Source organism: Mastacembelus armatus, chromosome 9 (assembly GCF_900324485.2).
Source record: "Mastacembelus armatus chromosome 9, fMasArm1.2, whole genome shotgun sequence".
Taxonomy (NCBI): domain Eukaryota; kingdom Metazoa; phylum Chordata; class Actinopteri; order Synbranchiformes; family Mastacembelidae; genus Mastacembelus; species Mastacembelus armatus.
The window spans coordinates 1,292,442-1,307,787 of record NC_046641.1 but is presented as its reverse complement, the minus strand read 5'-3'; the positions used below and the strand labels follow the sequence as shown (position 1 = coordinate 1,307,787).

Below are 15,346 nucleotides of genomic sequence, written 5' to 3'. Positions count from 1 at the left end.
GTGTGAACATGTGCAGCACATAGAGGTGATGCCTCTGTCATCTCTGCTTTGGCCTCCTCTGATCTGTGTCGCTCAGTGCTCACAGCAGGTAGAGTTTCAAAACAGCATCCGGGGTTATGATAGGGAGCAAACATCAGTCTGCACAAACATGATAGAGTGAAATACACATGCACACACACAATTCTTTACCATATTGCTTTGTTAATGACAGACTTTAGTTCAACCTTTGCCTACATAAGGGTGGTGTAGTGTGCTGAAAGTAAGGTGAGCGTGTTATTGGGAAGGTGGGGGGTGGATGGCAAGCAGTGTTAAGTCAAGCAGGAACCCTCAATGTTGCTAATTTATTTACAGATTTAATTAGATGGATAGAGCCCTCACAGATATAAGAAAGAGAGAAGAGATGTTGCCAGCGTTACAGCACTTTAATTATGGTAGCAGGCTCCTGATCCCTGCGCTCCGCTGTCTGGGGAGCCAGTTAATTAAAATCCTCATTATTTTACTTTTAATTAGTTCCCCCCTCTTTTGTTTCCTTTCACCATATGGCCGTGTTCCGTGGTCAAATTAACGTAATTGAGCTAATTAAGCCGATCACTTTAATTATTCAAAGAGTTCCGATTGGCCAGGAGAACTTTTCTCCCTCTCCCTTTCCTGACATTCCTGTATGAGGCTCAGAGTTGTAAAGTCGCTCTCTTTGTCATTATGTCTACTATGTCTATTCCCATGCTGAAAGCAGTGAGTTATGGCTGCAGTATGCCTCACTTCCTACATGTTCCAGCAGTGTCTCATGTTTCAGTCCCATGCAATGTAGAATACACAGGATCAGTGAGTTCAAAGAAGATTCAGAAATCAATTGATTGTTTAACACAATATGGTTATGATAAATTAGGTGTATGTTGGTTGCTGTAGTAGCTACTCTTCTACAATCATCTGATGTTCAGGGATTGGAAGTTTCCATAAATAGTTCTGGCAGCTTGCAGAAGAATCATCAGCACAGTTAAATGCCAGACATTTTTTAATACACTACCATTTCATTTACATGCTTGGATTTTGAAAATGGTGACAACCAGATGGCGGTTTTACAGCAAATACGTTGAGCTCAGCGCCTAAGGGTGGATCAAACCTGTCTATCAGCATTCATGTACAGCACAAACGCCACACACATTGCACCTCTGTGTCCTCTCCCATTCTCATCTTCCTATTTTTCACTAATGTAGAACCAGTTACATCCACAATATTGTTAAACAGTCAGAACTCATTTTAAAATTAATGATCTGTGACGTTTTCATATAAGTAAACATCTGTTTGTATATCATTAATTTGATTGTGGATGTAACAGCATGCAATTCACAGAAGCATTTACACTTCTGTTCTAACCACCCAGTTTAGGCCTTTTCTGACAGGAAGCAATCTAGTATGCATATCAGACTTGTCTGGAATATGTAGAGCATAATTAATAGTTGGCATCTGTGGTTGAAATTAACTATTTATATAGTCATGTACTGTACTTAAGTACAATTTAGAGGTATCTTGACACTTTCATTTACTGCTATTTCATGCTTTGATTTTAGTACATTTCAGAGGAAAATATGATACTAGTACTCAATTAAAAAACAAAATACAGGGTTGTCATAGTACTTTTTAAATCCTTGGTAGAAAATTCACAAGCTAACCACAAGTACAGTATGTGAAGTAACTCAAATTATAAGCATATATGTTAGTTGAGAGATGAGATAAACTTTATGAATCCCTGAAGGGAAATTCAGGTAGTCTTATATGTGTCTTATAGTGTAAATAATAAGTACTTAGTAGTAAAAGGAGTGTGAAAGTAGTCCAGCTCTCATCTCATCTCATCATACTTTTGTACTTTTATTTAAGTAAACTTCTGAATGCAGACTGTTACTTGTATGGTGTACTATTGCACTGTTGTATTTATACTTACTTATACTTAAGTATCTCAGTTCTTCTTTCACCATTAGTTAGTGAACAGACAGAAAGTCATTTTTTATCTACATGCTACAGAACCACGGCAAGTTCAGTTCATAAAGACAATGGTGCTGGTCATAAAAGTCTGCTCAGACTCTGACTGAACCAGTGCAAAGTAGTGAATAAACAAAAGTAAAAACTGCAATGTCAGAAGTCACTTACAGGCTCAGAAACAGGTAGTGATATCTATGAAGGAGGATAGTTTTGGTTAAAACTGCATAGGAATTGACATTTGGTATATAGCTGTATTTCACACAGACATTTGTTGCCTATAGACTTATTAATTATATTAACTCTTATAAGCAATGAGAACTCAAATCCCAGTTACTAGATATACACAGACCACACTGCAAACACTTAAAGAAATAGTCTGTTTTTTAAATGTTACTTCTAAATCTTTAATGTTTTTCCTTTTTAAACCATTATTGTTTTTTCAGTTTAAAGTTCTCAACTCTCCGAACTGTAGAGTCACCATAAACTCCCACAAACTGTGATGCGTCAAAAACTTTTTTTTTTTACCATTTGTCCTTATCAAAGTCATCATGTTCCAACAAAACCAGAAATTTAACTAAGGAATGGGGAGCGACAGAAGCAGTGACATTTCTCACAACTTTGATGAGGCAGCAAACATTTGCTAAGGCTGCTGTCGTTTGTGAACAGTTTAGAAAGTTCACATATTAAAAATTATGAGCTATGAATGGTTTAGTGAACAATCACACTGGTGGAGCTTAATGTGACTACTGATGCCCAATTAGGATAACATCTGTAAAAGCTTAGATGTTGCATTACAAATGAAAGCTGACAATTTCATGGATAAGCAGCTCAAAAACTCCAAAGTAATGAATATTTAGCATTACAGACAGATAAAATTTGAGTAAAAATAAAGGCAAAATGCAATAATTCCATTTTGAAACCATTCCTAACAACAGCTGTTAACCAAATTGGAAACTGAACCCCTATGTTCTCCTGCTGTTCACACTTTAGTTCACATCTGGCGGCACAAAGCAGACTGGACCATAACAGAGATGCATTTGCTACTGCCAGCACATTGTCTGGTTCCAACTGCTTTGTGTGGCCTCTCCACAGAGAGAGAGGCCTTACTGTATAGAAAAGGCTTCTGGCTGGCAGAACAGTGGCTCAGCATCAGAAGGGAATGGGGCAACAGTAAGGAAGCCATCTTGGATAAAATATCACAAGAGTGCCTGGGCAAGAAGGAGGCTTTGTCAGTCCTCTCCCTCATCATCGTGAGCATGTAAAAATATCCTGGCATCATTATGTGTCTTCACACAGTGCAAGGTGGAGGAGCTCAGGCAATTACACTCATCTGCATGTGTTAATATGATTAATTAGCAGGAATAAACACTTTCCTATGACACAGGCTACATGGTGAGGCACACACCTGCAGAAGCTCTGATAAAAGACAACGCCTCATGGCAAAGAGCCTTTTCATGAGACCTGCTAATTGGCATCTGAAAACGTTCCGGCTAATTAGGAAAAGGCAGATGAGGCTTGATTAGTTTGAATGCAAAGTGTAACTTGTGGTGCGGTGGGACTCGGGAATGTGCCGAGGTTTTATTTCTTCACCATCATGATACAAAGATAATTGTAATTGTGATCATTTGCATACGTTAATGAATTTGCGTGACGCTTCTTGATCAGACGTGGAATAAATAATTGATGCAGTATCAGCACCTACCATGACAAGTGGGACATTTTGAAATAACTAAGCGCATTAAAGAGCAAGTTTGATGGCTGCCATGCTCCCAGGCAAGGTGTGAAAGTGGAGCAGATGCTATCATCTTTTTCCTGCACACTGCATACTCCACTGCTGCTATCACACTAACATTATCTCCCAACCTTCGATGGTATGCTGAGACTTTTAAGTTTTTACGTAGCATTAAAAAGGCACACTGAGAGCGAATTAGATGCAGCTCAGGAAAATCATTTTCAGGAGCCATGCAGAGTGGCAAAGTACAAAGGGCTGTGATGGGGAACAAACCAGGCTGTGTGGGAGCTTTAATTGGAACACGGTAAACGGTAAATACATCAGATTGTTTCAAATGCCCTGGATGTAGAGGGGGCCACTCCCCTTTAATTAGACTGCTTTCAGATTAGGCTTCATTAGAGACAGGCAGGCAGCCAGCCACCGAGCCAGTCAGCCACGGGATATGCCCCAAGTTCAACCTCTTAGGAGCTCCAGCAGCACAGATACAGGGCTCATGTTTAATTGCTTCTGTAAATGGTCAGAGCTCAAGTGCCCTAATTCCATTCCTCAGGGTAATCAGGCATGTTTTCACCATACAGGGCTAAAGAGAGTGAGAGAGCCTGCCACATCCACCATGCTATGTACCATGCAACACAATGCCACTGTAATGCCACTAAGGGGCTTCAAAATGACCTCGGCTCACTTTTTCACATTACAGGAGAAGTATTTTAATAGGATTTTCATTTTTGACGCAATTTGTTTTTCCACATTGAAGAGCATCTGATAAAGAAATAAAACTCCACAGGAAAAAAAAAAAAAAAAATCTTCACTGGACCACGTCAGTTGTTTGTGCGGCAGCATCTGAAAAATTAGAAATCACAGATAACAGCAACATTAGGATTTTGTTTTTCTTGAGTTCTTCCTAAAGGTTTCTGGTGTGTGTTTAGATGTCAGGTCAGTTTTTAAGCTTTAAAGGTTTCCCTACAACTTTTTTTAGATACACTGGATACACTGCCTCACACTCAATGTTACATTCAATCCTCAATTAACATATGAGAGAGATGAAGAGTCCATTAAAACATTGATGCTCTGGGGAAACAATGCCACATGCCATAAGCACAGCTTTGACAGTCATTTTAAAACAGTCCATCAAACGTTCATTTAAACATCTTTTGTTCCCTTTTCCACTTGGGGCTAGCTTTCATTGTCTTTGTTTTCTCCAGTTTTTTTTCTTAGTCCTGAAGAAGCCCTCTGCCAGTGCTGTCCACACACACTGTAAGTGCTCGATCCACAGACCACGTTAACATTGAATACAACATAAATTTGACTTTGTATGCAGTATACAGAGTCTCCAATATGGTGACAGACAGGACATCTTGTTAAGAAACCGGAACCTTTCTGGGGGAAGAGTGGTGGGGCAGGAAGGAGAATCCACAACAACAGCGACAGTAGAAGGAGGAGAAGAGTGCACCGATGAGAACTGAAGCTAGGAAGAAAAGAAGAGGGCAACAAGCAGCACTCCTGCCACTCAGCATACCTACAGACCAGAGAGCAAAAAGAGTTAGGGTTGTACTTTCTGTCCTGAGTGTTATTTTTCTGACTCTTATAATAATTTCTTCTATTCCTTTACTGATACATTCCAGTGTGAACTCTGCTGGTTGCATTATGCTAAAGAAAAGATCTTCCCCTGAGGGAAATCAACTGATTTTTTCCATTTACATTACAGGACAGTGAGGACAGTTTACACTCTGCAGTAAATGCAAAAGGCTTTGTAGTGTCAAATCAGTAACCCTTTTTTACCTTCTGGTCTGTCAGCACAGAGCTGCTCTGAAGTGGCGGCAGGTGGCTGTTGAGCAAGGCAGCGCCAGGTCTGTCATGCTCACAGAAGATTGTACCATTGATGTAATGGAAGCGATCACCAGGCATCAGTCTGTTTCTGCAGGTGGCACAACTGAAACACTGCAGAGGAACAGAAAAACAAAATGGTCAAAACAGATCCAACACAGTAATATACTTAGGGCATTATATCAGCTTACATTAACACCGTTATTCTATATTTTGTGGTTGAAGTCTCACCCACAATCTCACATCAACTGGTGTGAGAAACTGGAACTTGAGAGATAAACAAGTAAAATGTATGGGCTGAGAGACTGCATTGTGATCTGTTGTAAATATAAAAATAAGTCTAGACAAGAAAAAAAAGAGAGGACACACTGTTTTTCTTCTGATAGTAAGGGAGACATCTTTGCCTGTAACTCTCTGTTGTCAGCAAATCCCAGATGTTTCTGTCAAACAAGCAGCAGGAGACAAAGTGCACTGATGTGAGGGTTTGGGATTTACCTTGAGGTGGTAAACATTTCCCTGTGCCCTCATCACCATTTCGCTGGCTGGGATCGACTGGCCGCAAGCACTGCATGCCCCACTGTGCCCAAACAGCCTGCAAACACAAAATCACACATTGTTCAGTCTGTACTGTCCCCAGAATCTAAAACCAAGAGCTTCCTGTCCTCATCCCTCCTGCTCTGCCACCTCTTCCTTCCTCACCTAATGTAGTCACTCCGACACAGAATCATGCCCCCTTTGCTGTAGCAGGTGGTGCCTATGTCCCCCAGCTGGGCTTGGCAGCAAGAGCACTTGAGGCAGCGAGTGTGCCAGTACCGCTCCATGGAGAAGAGCAAGAAGCGGTCAGCAATCTTCCCCCCACATCCTGCACAAGACCTGGAGGCAGGTGGCACGCCTGACGCTTGACTGTTCACCATCCTGATGTGGGTCTTCAGAGGCTCCTGGACTCACACAAGATTAAGGTTTGACAGTTGAAATAGGTGTAAGGGACATTCTCGGCTATATTCACTTTACCATCTCTTATACTGAAGTGCTGATTCCTTCTAACATTCCTTCTAATTTATCTTTGAGCGATATGTACTTGCCACACATTAATAGTATGGGGGGCTGGTGCATGTGTGGTCCTGTTGTACAGGATCTGTGACTACACACACATCAGATCTTTCCATTTGCTTTAACGAACCTACTGGCATTCAGCATGACTGCAACTGACAACATGGACACTTTGTGACCTGTAACATAAACACACAAAAGAGTAGCTCATCATTCCCAATGAGGCCTCTATGCACATAGAGCATCACGAGTTGTAATGCACATTAGAAGTGTGGGGCTTATATCCCACTAAGTTGAGTACAAAGTAGTTTTACTGATGCGACATGGCTTTAGAGGCAACACGGTAATGTGTGTGTTTTTGAGGGAAGGAGAAAGTCGCGAAATGGGACTTCAGGAAGAATGCCAGCAGTGAGCGCAAATGTAACACGAGAAGCGTTATAATACGTTTACATCACATCAACAAACAGAAACTTTCCACAGTGTGTGAAAGATTTTCGCAGAGTTTCCAGGCAGGAGACGCTGACTTAGAGGAAAGCGTGTTCACAAATGCGCGCTCGGAGAGAAAAAAAAGAGAGAGAGAAAGAGGAAAAAGGAAGAGACGTTACCTTGTCGAGCCAAAGCTTTTTCTCCGCAGGTGAAGTTTGATACGGAAGAACAGTGTTTACAAGAACCTCGACGCGCTTAGACTGTTAAAGCAGTAACGTTACTCAGACTTGGCACGTTCTGGTGTCCATGGTTTTCCCGGGAGAAAACAGGCTAAAGCAACAGAGCATTGACCCCGGGACGCCACGGCCACGGTAACAGTTGAGTAAACTCTCCCCGACATCCAGCTCAAAAACTACATGTAACCGCGAAGAAGAGACATGACGCAGCTCCTCTTCTTCTCCTCTCTTACAGCTTCCTGCCTGACAACATGCCGCGATCTGTTTCTAATGCCTTTGACAGCGACACTATTCATCAAATTGCGCAAGGGGCTATTTAAAATAGCAAGAGGGGACGCAGCCGAGGCGAAGCGCACAGCAGCCAATAGGAGAGCAGGGGGCGTGTCCACAGTCAAAATGATTTATGAGTTTATAGTGGCTTATTAATATGCACCTTCACGTGCCTTAGCTCCCAGAAGGCTGTCAGACTGTGTGTGTGCACCGATGACATGTGAAACAGCTAGGAAACCATTCAGGCTACGGCATTTTCATACATCACACCTCTAATTTGACTCTTAAATAACTGCATATCAGCTATCTTACTACCAATTTCCATTTACTTAAAGAATTACAGGATAATTAGATTCGATACTCTCAAGATAACCAAAGGGCGACTGTCAAAATTCAGAACACAAAACATATCGTTTAGTTGTTGCTTTTTATTTATTTATTTATATTATTTTGATTGTTATATTTTCTTTTCTTTACCATCTTTAATTGGTAATCACACCCACTCACTTTCCACAACAGGATCACTTCAAGGTAAAAATCAAAGTTGAAATTTCACTATCAACACATCAGTACATCACACTGTCTCGGTACAGGGTTTGTCTAAGTGGTGTGTAATTGTGTCCCCAAATAAAAAGCCCATCCTTCCTTCCTTCTACCAATTTTTCAATTGTTTATTATAACCTCATTGAAACTGTATGTGTTATATGGCAAAATGAAGCAATAAAGCCAAACAGTTCTACTCATATACAGTGATAAAAGATGTAATGTATGGAATATGAGGAAAACTCATTTGAGCTTTTGTTAATTGCCCCTACTCGCCACACATGAAGGAAAAAGTAGCACTGTGTAAAGTGGCTGGCCCATAAGTCACTGATGCTCAAGGTCACTTGAACAGGCCAGATGAATTCTCAGTTGGTCCTGTAGGTCTGTTCCAGACCATGAACACCCTGCTGTACTACCAGCTCACTTCCAGTAGAGCGCAGCATCCTATAACGCTGGGAGCAGACACTGGCAGATTTGCACTGTAAGCTACATGTATACATACATGGCTTTAGATCAGACAGTGCTGTACAGCAGAGCCAATGCTGTGGACTACACACTCCATGTTGGCCAGATGCCAATGAGGATCGTAGGCTGCCATCAAGTGCACTACCCATACCAGCCACAATGGCACTGGCAGATTCCCTGGGTACGTCTCAATTCCCTTAATTGCATCCAAGGTAAATATTTCACCGTTCTGTGTTAAGTGTTAAGTTTTTTATGCATTTCCACATTGCACATTTCTGTACCACTGCCACTATACATTAGATATCATTTTATTTTCACTGGCAGCTGAAATGGCAGTTAAACATAATCTAAAGATGGAATAGGGGGAAAAGAAAACTGATCAAATATATAAAGGTTTCAAAGTCTTTCACCTTTACATTACACTATTAAATGTTGTGTTGCACAAATACTTTAAAATGATAAACATTTTGTCAATAAAGTGCCTATTGAAGTTAGTTACTTTTATTTATTACAGTACAGAGGCCTGATAAAAGCCTTCAGTGACTGCAGTCAGTCGTCTCTGATAAAAGCCTTCAGAGACGGCTAACTCAGTAGTTGCCTAGTTTGGCAGTGAGTTAGCTAGCTAGTCAAGTTGGTTGGCCTAGCTAGCTAAAATGAATGTTGGCTAGCTAGCAGCCGGACATCCAGTAAGCAACTAGCTAGATTAGTATTAAAATGCTCTTTTAGAGCTCAGTGTCAACTGTGAATATTTTTGGATTTAAATGAATAATCCCAAATAACTGTTTTTGGGCTGTTAGATGTTTTAAAGTCTTATCAAAAGTTAGCGTTCTTAACTGCATATGTGGGCTACTAATGGGCAAAGCTAACACCCATTAGTGGGTGAGCAACAGAGAGGGTGCAGCGATGTCTTCGGGCACCCAGGTGTTATCGGTGCCCAGGTGGGCTAACATTAAAGATTGATCATAGCATGAAGCGGAGCTTTTTCACAAAACCGATAACGTTAATGCAAACTTATTTCAACTTATACACGAGTAGGGGAGACCGGGTATGGTTGTAACATGGGGAGAGTTGTAACACCACCACTTCCACCAATCAGGGATAAGGTAGGAGGCATATGATCATATCAGTGTTTGTCTGCTTCCTTCCCAATCGCACGGGGTAGTTGTCAAGGCTGGAAACATACACATGCAGATTCTACAGAAAAAAAAAACTGATTTTGAGGTAAAACAGTAGCTATTTTGACCAAGAAAAAAAATTTGTTTAGTACTTAAACTTTTGCAGTTATAATCATATGACATACATTAGATGAAGTTGTGGTTTCTCAGGCTAAATGTGATGCACTTTTTCCCTGATAATTTCAAGCCACTGAGCTAATACGGCTAGCTAAACAATGGCTGACAGGGGTGGGGTGGGTTGTAACACATCTTTAAATAGTGTTACAACCATCCCCTTACATACAACTAACACCACTTTCTTCATTTTAATAGATTTACAGAATGCCTAGGCAGTGGAAGAGAAAGACTGACAGAGGTGTGCCTGCCAATGTTTTAAAAGTAGCATCTGATGAGGTCACAGGGAAAGGCAGACACTATGCACAAGTCAGTCAGATCAGTTGCGAAGGCACATGGGATCTGCCATGTAACACTGAGCAGATACTGCAAATCATTGCAGAAGCTGAGAGACCAGGGGTCCAGTGACCTTCCCAGTGTTGGTTACCAGAGCAACAACAAAGTTTTCTCTGAGATGCAAGAGAAAAAGTTGGCTGACTATTTGACTCAGGCAGCAGACCTGTATTATGGACTGACTGACTGATTGAGAAAGAGACAGACATTGTTCTGGATTGTTCTCTGATTTCAATAAACCTCATTAAAGACTATTTGAAGACTATCACATTGTGTGGCCTCTGTTTTTTCTTTTTTTGCCTACTGTTACAACATACCCCAGTATGTGTTACAACCTACCCCGGTAGTGGGGTAGGTTGTAACAAAGGAACACCATGTATTTGACATCAACTCACAAGGTCTGTGATACTCTTGCAGGCGCTTGAATTGGTGTCATTTGTAGTCAACAAATGTGGGTATTCTGTATAAAAGTTTGAGAATTCTAACTCAAAAATTCAGTGAGTTAGAGGTATTGAAGCAAAAAGTGTTACAACCATACCCGGTCTCCCCTACTGATGTTTTAAAAGCTGTCTGGAGCAAGGTCTGGAGGAGCTGCACACGCTACTATGCTTTTACTTGGGGTAATGATGTTTTCTTAAGAGTACAAGCTGTGTACTTTACAGAGTATGCTGTAGTAGTATAAAAAGGAACTGAATTTCTTCTTCAGGTGTTGTAGTCAGGCTGAAGTCAACTACATTATTAGTCCTTGGCAATAACAAATTAACTGCAAAGCTAAATTAAAACCTTTTCTGATGACTGTACATGTTTACCATCATTTGCCTAGGCCAAATTTAAATTAATTTCTGATGTGTTTTGTAAGAAAGCCATAACTATTAAATTGTATCATATGTCACTATAATTAGTGTGATTTAATATTTGTAGGTGGAAGCAGAGTTGGTTTGTCACCAATGTTCAGCTGAGATCAAAGTTTGAGTAGTAAACCAGCCCTATTTCACAGTTTCCATGGTTACATTACAGATATTCGTTAATTATACGGTTAAACACGCATAGACTTTATATAACTAAGGTATTTCTAATAGACTTAATGTAATAATTAATTCTGCTTCATGCTCCTTTTACTGCAGTAACATGAAGCAGCTACAGTCCAAACCTCTGGCACCAATTAAAGGTGAACATGATGTTTTCTGCCCAGGTCAACCCAGTAATCAGTTTGTTGAATGACTCATGAATCAATAGTAAAGTCACTGTTTGGTTGTAATATTTGCCTTTTGGTTGACAGCACCAAGAGGACGACAGGGGGGTAGCGAGGGAGAGAAGGAAAGAGAGCAGGATTGACAGAGACAGCAAAGACCAGGTGAGAAAGTTTACAATTAGTGAAGACCACATGGTGATAATGCCACTTGATCACATTCATTGAAGTGGAATCTACAATAATCTGACATTTCTGAGCAGTTTATTGATGTTGGAGCTTTTGCTGTGTTTCCTAGTGTGTTACAGCACCTGTAGATAGTTGTGAAACCATTGTTGGGATTGTGTGTCACACTAATCACCCATGTGAATATACATGTACATCCTGACAACTAATATGGAACCAAGTCATGAAAAACTCTGCTCTATTGAAGCTGGATACAACTGGCATTTATAGTTTGCTCACTGTTCAAATAATGTTTTCCCTTCCTGTGTTTACCAGTGGTAAAGAGCATTAGAGACGTACATTAGAGGAAATGTGAAATGATAAGTGTGTATAATGTTTATGTGTTGTGTGTTGGGTAACACTGTCCTCAAAAACATTACTGTTAAGCAAAGTGAGCTCTATGGTTCTAAATAGTCTTTTTCCTTTAATTTGTCACCTGTTTGAATATGATGGTATGAACTGGATTTTTTTATAAGCAGTTTGTTTTTTAAGTCTTTGGCTAATTGAAATTTTAGAGACAATATTAATAGTTTCTTATCTTACATAAGAAAATAATAGTCTACATTATTAAATATGAATGAATTCAATAAAACAAGAATTTATCTTTAGTTAATTTTTATTATCAATAAAAAAAAGAATTAATGATATAGAGAGAGCAGCTCCAGGATTCAAGGAGGCTTTTTACAGAAGAGGAGACCAGCAGGCGTCTTCAGGTTCATATAGTTGGTGTAGTACCGTTAAAGGTCTGAAGTGTTGGAGACCAGGTTAGCTGAAAAAAGAAAATCAAAAAATGTTTTAAAAGTTTTCTCATCTGGACACCAGAATTACTTAAGATTATCAAGGCAATTAATGAAAAATGTGTTTAAAGTAATTTTTGTATTAACAAACAAACCTGATAAAAAGTCTGAGGACTGAGGAACGAGAGGGAAGGATTTGAGGAGGCTTTTCTCAGTAGAGGAGACCAGGTGTGTTCAGGCTCAGGATGGACGTTATCAAGGGTTTGAGACCCCGTTAGCTGACAGAAAAGTAAATCAAAGAATGTTTTAAAATTTTTGTCATCATGACACCAGAAATAGTTACTGTTTTGTCAAGACAAGTCATGAGAGAGATACATATATATATATATATATCAAGTATTCTTAGTATTAAAAAGTCACACACCTCATTTAGTAGACTAGACTGAGGGCTGTAAGGAGGATCCAGGAAACATCAGTCGATTGAGGAAGGAGAGGAAGGTCTTTGTGTGGGCTTCTTAGAGTGGAAGAGAATGTATGTACACTTGGACATTGGGCTAGACAATGTTCAAGGGGCCGTGAGCAGGTTCTTGCAAACTGTTAGTAGACTGAGGCTGTAAGGAGGATCCAGTTCCAGGAAACATCAGTCGATTGAGGAAGGACAGGAAGGTCTTTGTGTGGGCTTCTCACAGTGGAAGAGAATGTACATACACTTGGACATTGGACTAGACGGTGTTTAAGGGGCCGTGAGCAGGTTCTTGCAAACTGTTAGTAGACTGAGGAGTGGGAGGCAGGACTTTGTGCAGGCTGAATTTGACTGTTGATGTTGTCCGGCAGTAAGTAGAACAATTGATCTCTGTGGTGATGCAATGCTGGAGCACTCAGGAGAGGCTTTTCCCCGTGTCGTGCAGAGATCACTACAAGGTACCTTGCAACCACCCCCATGAAGTAACTATGATTTTTAGCCAATGGCCCAAACCCTGTAGCAAATGTTGTCTTACAGAGGTTTTGAGGCAGAAATGTAGTCTGTTCTTCACTAGAGAGAGAAGTGTAATAATTAAACATTCCCCATTCAAATGTGTTTAGCCGCCCGCTAAACACACTGTGACAACCACCTGATCCATCCTAAAAAATTTAAACGGGCAGCAACAGAAGTGCTATTTGTTGGCACCTGGACTTTGCTTGGTGTTGTTGGTGTCGCCAATATTGTCTCGACACTAAGAATGGAAGTATTATTTAAGATCACAGTTTTAGGGGGGGCAGAAGAAACAGAAAGTTCATTAGAGGACAATGAGCGGGCGTCTCTCTCAGTCCCAGGTTTCAATAACCATGTTCCACTCAAAGGCAGAGCACACCAGACCCTCCAAGGCTGTTCTGGATTTTATCCATACTCTTGCTCCTGCATTCCTGTTAAATAAGGTTTCGTGCTATTATGCAAGAGCAGCAAACAGTGTTAAACACTGTGTCGCACACTGGTCCTGCTCCCAGTGGCAACCAGGCTAAGTACTTGTGGCTGTGCCTGCCTTAGGTTGTCCCGAGGTTCTGCAGGGGGGGATCTTACCCGTCATAGGCGAACAGTCTTCCATATTGGCCTGTTTTTTAACTTATTTTTCTGTTATCTCTTTATTAAATTTGTCAATTTGTGTCCTGTGTTTCTGTGCTGTACAAAAACACAAGTAAATGTTCTCACACACTGTGCCTGCTCACAGTGGCGTTGAGGTCAGGTACTCGTGGCTGTGCCTCAGGTTGTCCCGGGGTTCGGCAGGGGGGATCTAACCGTCATTGGCGAACCAGTCTTCCATACCAGCCTGTTTTTGAATTTGTTTTTGTTTGATTAGTAAATTCTAATCCATGTTTCGGTTTAATGTCAAACTGTGTCCTGTGTTTCTGCGTTGTACAAAAACACAAGTCAGTGTTCTCGCACACCGTGCCTGCTCACAGTGGCGGTGAGGTCAGGTACTCGTGGCTGTGCCTGCCTTAGGTTGTCCCGAGGTTCTGCAGGGGGGATCTTACCCGTCATAGGCGAACCAGTCTTCCATACCTGCCTTTTATTTAAATTTATTGAATTTATTTATTAACATTTGAATTAATTTTTCATGCCTCCTGTCAAACTGTGTCCTGTGTTTCTGCACTATACAAAAACACAAGTCAGTGTTCTCGCACACCGTGCCTGCTCACAGTAGCGTCAAGGTCAAGTACTCGTGGCTGTGTGTGCCTCAGGTTGTCTCAAGGTCCTGCAGGGGGATCTTGCCATCACAGGCCAGAACCAGTCATCTGTGCTTGACCCTTTCTTATTAGAGGCATGACTTTTACTTATTTTGTCTAATCAGTCCAGCTTTCAGGAGAATCTGAATGTGCATCACCCAATGAATGCAGAATCAAAACTTATGGGACTGAGAGAGACGCCCGCTCATTGTCCTCTAATGAACATTCAGTGTCTTCTGCCCCCCCAAAACTATGATCTTAAATTATAGTTCCATTCTTAGTGGCCAGACATGAGACTGGACCTAATAGGAGGAGTCTTCATATATTTTTCTGACAGCCAGTAGATTTGACATTGAGGTATTTGCTCTGTGGTGCTATGCTCTGACACACATTTGGATCGAGCTCTAAAACCTGAACTTCAGCCACACTTTAACAGTGTTGAACTGCATGTTGGATTCAGGCCTGGACTGGTAAAAATAATGAACCAACTGAAATGTCAGTGACATGCAGATTCTCCAACAGGACTAGGACTTGTTCCAGATGTCCTAGTGAGTAATACTGTCTTTACATGTATTTTTAAGACTTCACACTTCTGTGGAGATTCTCAGTCATCCAGGTCATGGTCAACGTTATTCTATTTACTTTAAATCTATTTTCTGAAGCAAACATCTAGGATGTTATAAACTTTCTGGTGGTTGCTTTTTTGTTTTTTGTTTTTTTTTTACTTAGGGGAGAGTGGGGTGATTTGTGCCATAGGGTGAGTTGTGCCACCCCCTGTTTCTAGGGAACTATAGAAGAAATTGATCATGTGATCAATTTTTTTTGAAGACTCAGCCATTTCACTCATC

General features: G+C 40.8%; 1 protein-coding gene and 1 long non-coding RNA gene across 2 annotated transcripts; both read right to left on the bottom strand.

Annotated features, from left to right (window-relative positions):
• Window positions 1-1,650: 1,650 nt before the first annotated feature.
• LOC113139234 (LIM domain transcription factor LMO4-B) lies at window positions 1,651-7,559 on the bottom strand. Its single transcript, XM_026322295.2, has 5 exons — window positions 7,189-7,559; window positions 6,233-6,471; window positions 6,029-6,125; window positions 5,489-5,647; window positions 1,651-5,225 (listed from the first exon to the last, which is right to left on the bottom strand). Exons 2-5 carry the CDS (start codon window positions 6,445-6,447, stop codon window positions 5,217-5,219), a joined length of 480 nt encoding a protein of 159 aa, XP_026178080.1. The 5' UTR covers window positions 6,448-6,471; window positions 7,189-7,559; the 3' UTR covers window positions 1,651-5,216.
• A 4,598-nt stretch (window positions 7,560-12,157) lies between these two features.
• Window positions 12,158-15,269, bottom strand: LOC113138726 (uncharacterized). Its single transcript, XR_003296489.2, has 3 exons — window positions 12,721-15,269; window positions 12,452-12,574; window positions 12,158-12,328 (listed from the first exon to the last, which is right to left on the bottom strand). It is a non-coding gene; the product is annotated as an uncharacterized LOC113138726 (long non-coding RNA).
• Between the last annotated feature and the right edge of the window lie 77 nt (window positions 15,270-15,346).

What these genes read in the sequence shown, in the direction of transcription:
- LOC113139234 (XM_026322295.2), bottom strand. Translation starts at nt 6,447, where the DNA reads ATGGTGAACAGTCAAGCGTCAGGCGTGCCACCTGCCTCCAGGTCTTGT. An exon ending in TGTCGGAGTGACTACATTAG is followed by an intron (nt 6,126 to 6,232) that starts GTGAGGAAGGAA and finishes TTGTGTTTGCAG; the next exon opens with GCTGTTTGGGCACAGTGGGG. An exon ending in GAAATGTTTACCACCTCAAG is followed by an intron (nt 5,648 to 6,028) that starts GTAAATCCCAAA and finishes GTTCCTCTGCAG; the next exon opens with TGTTTCAGTTGTGCCACCTG.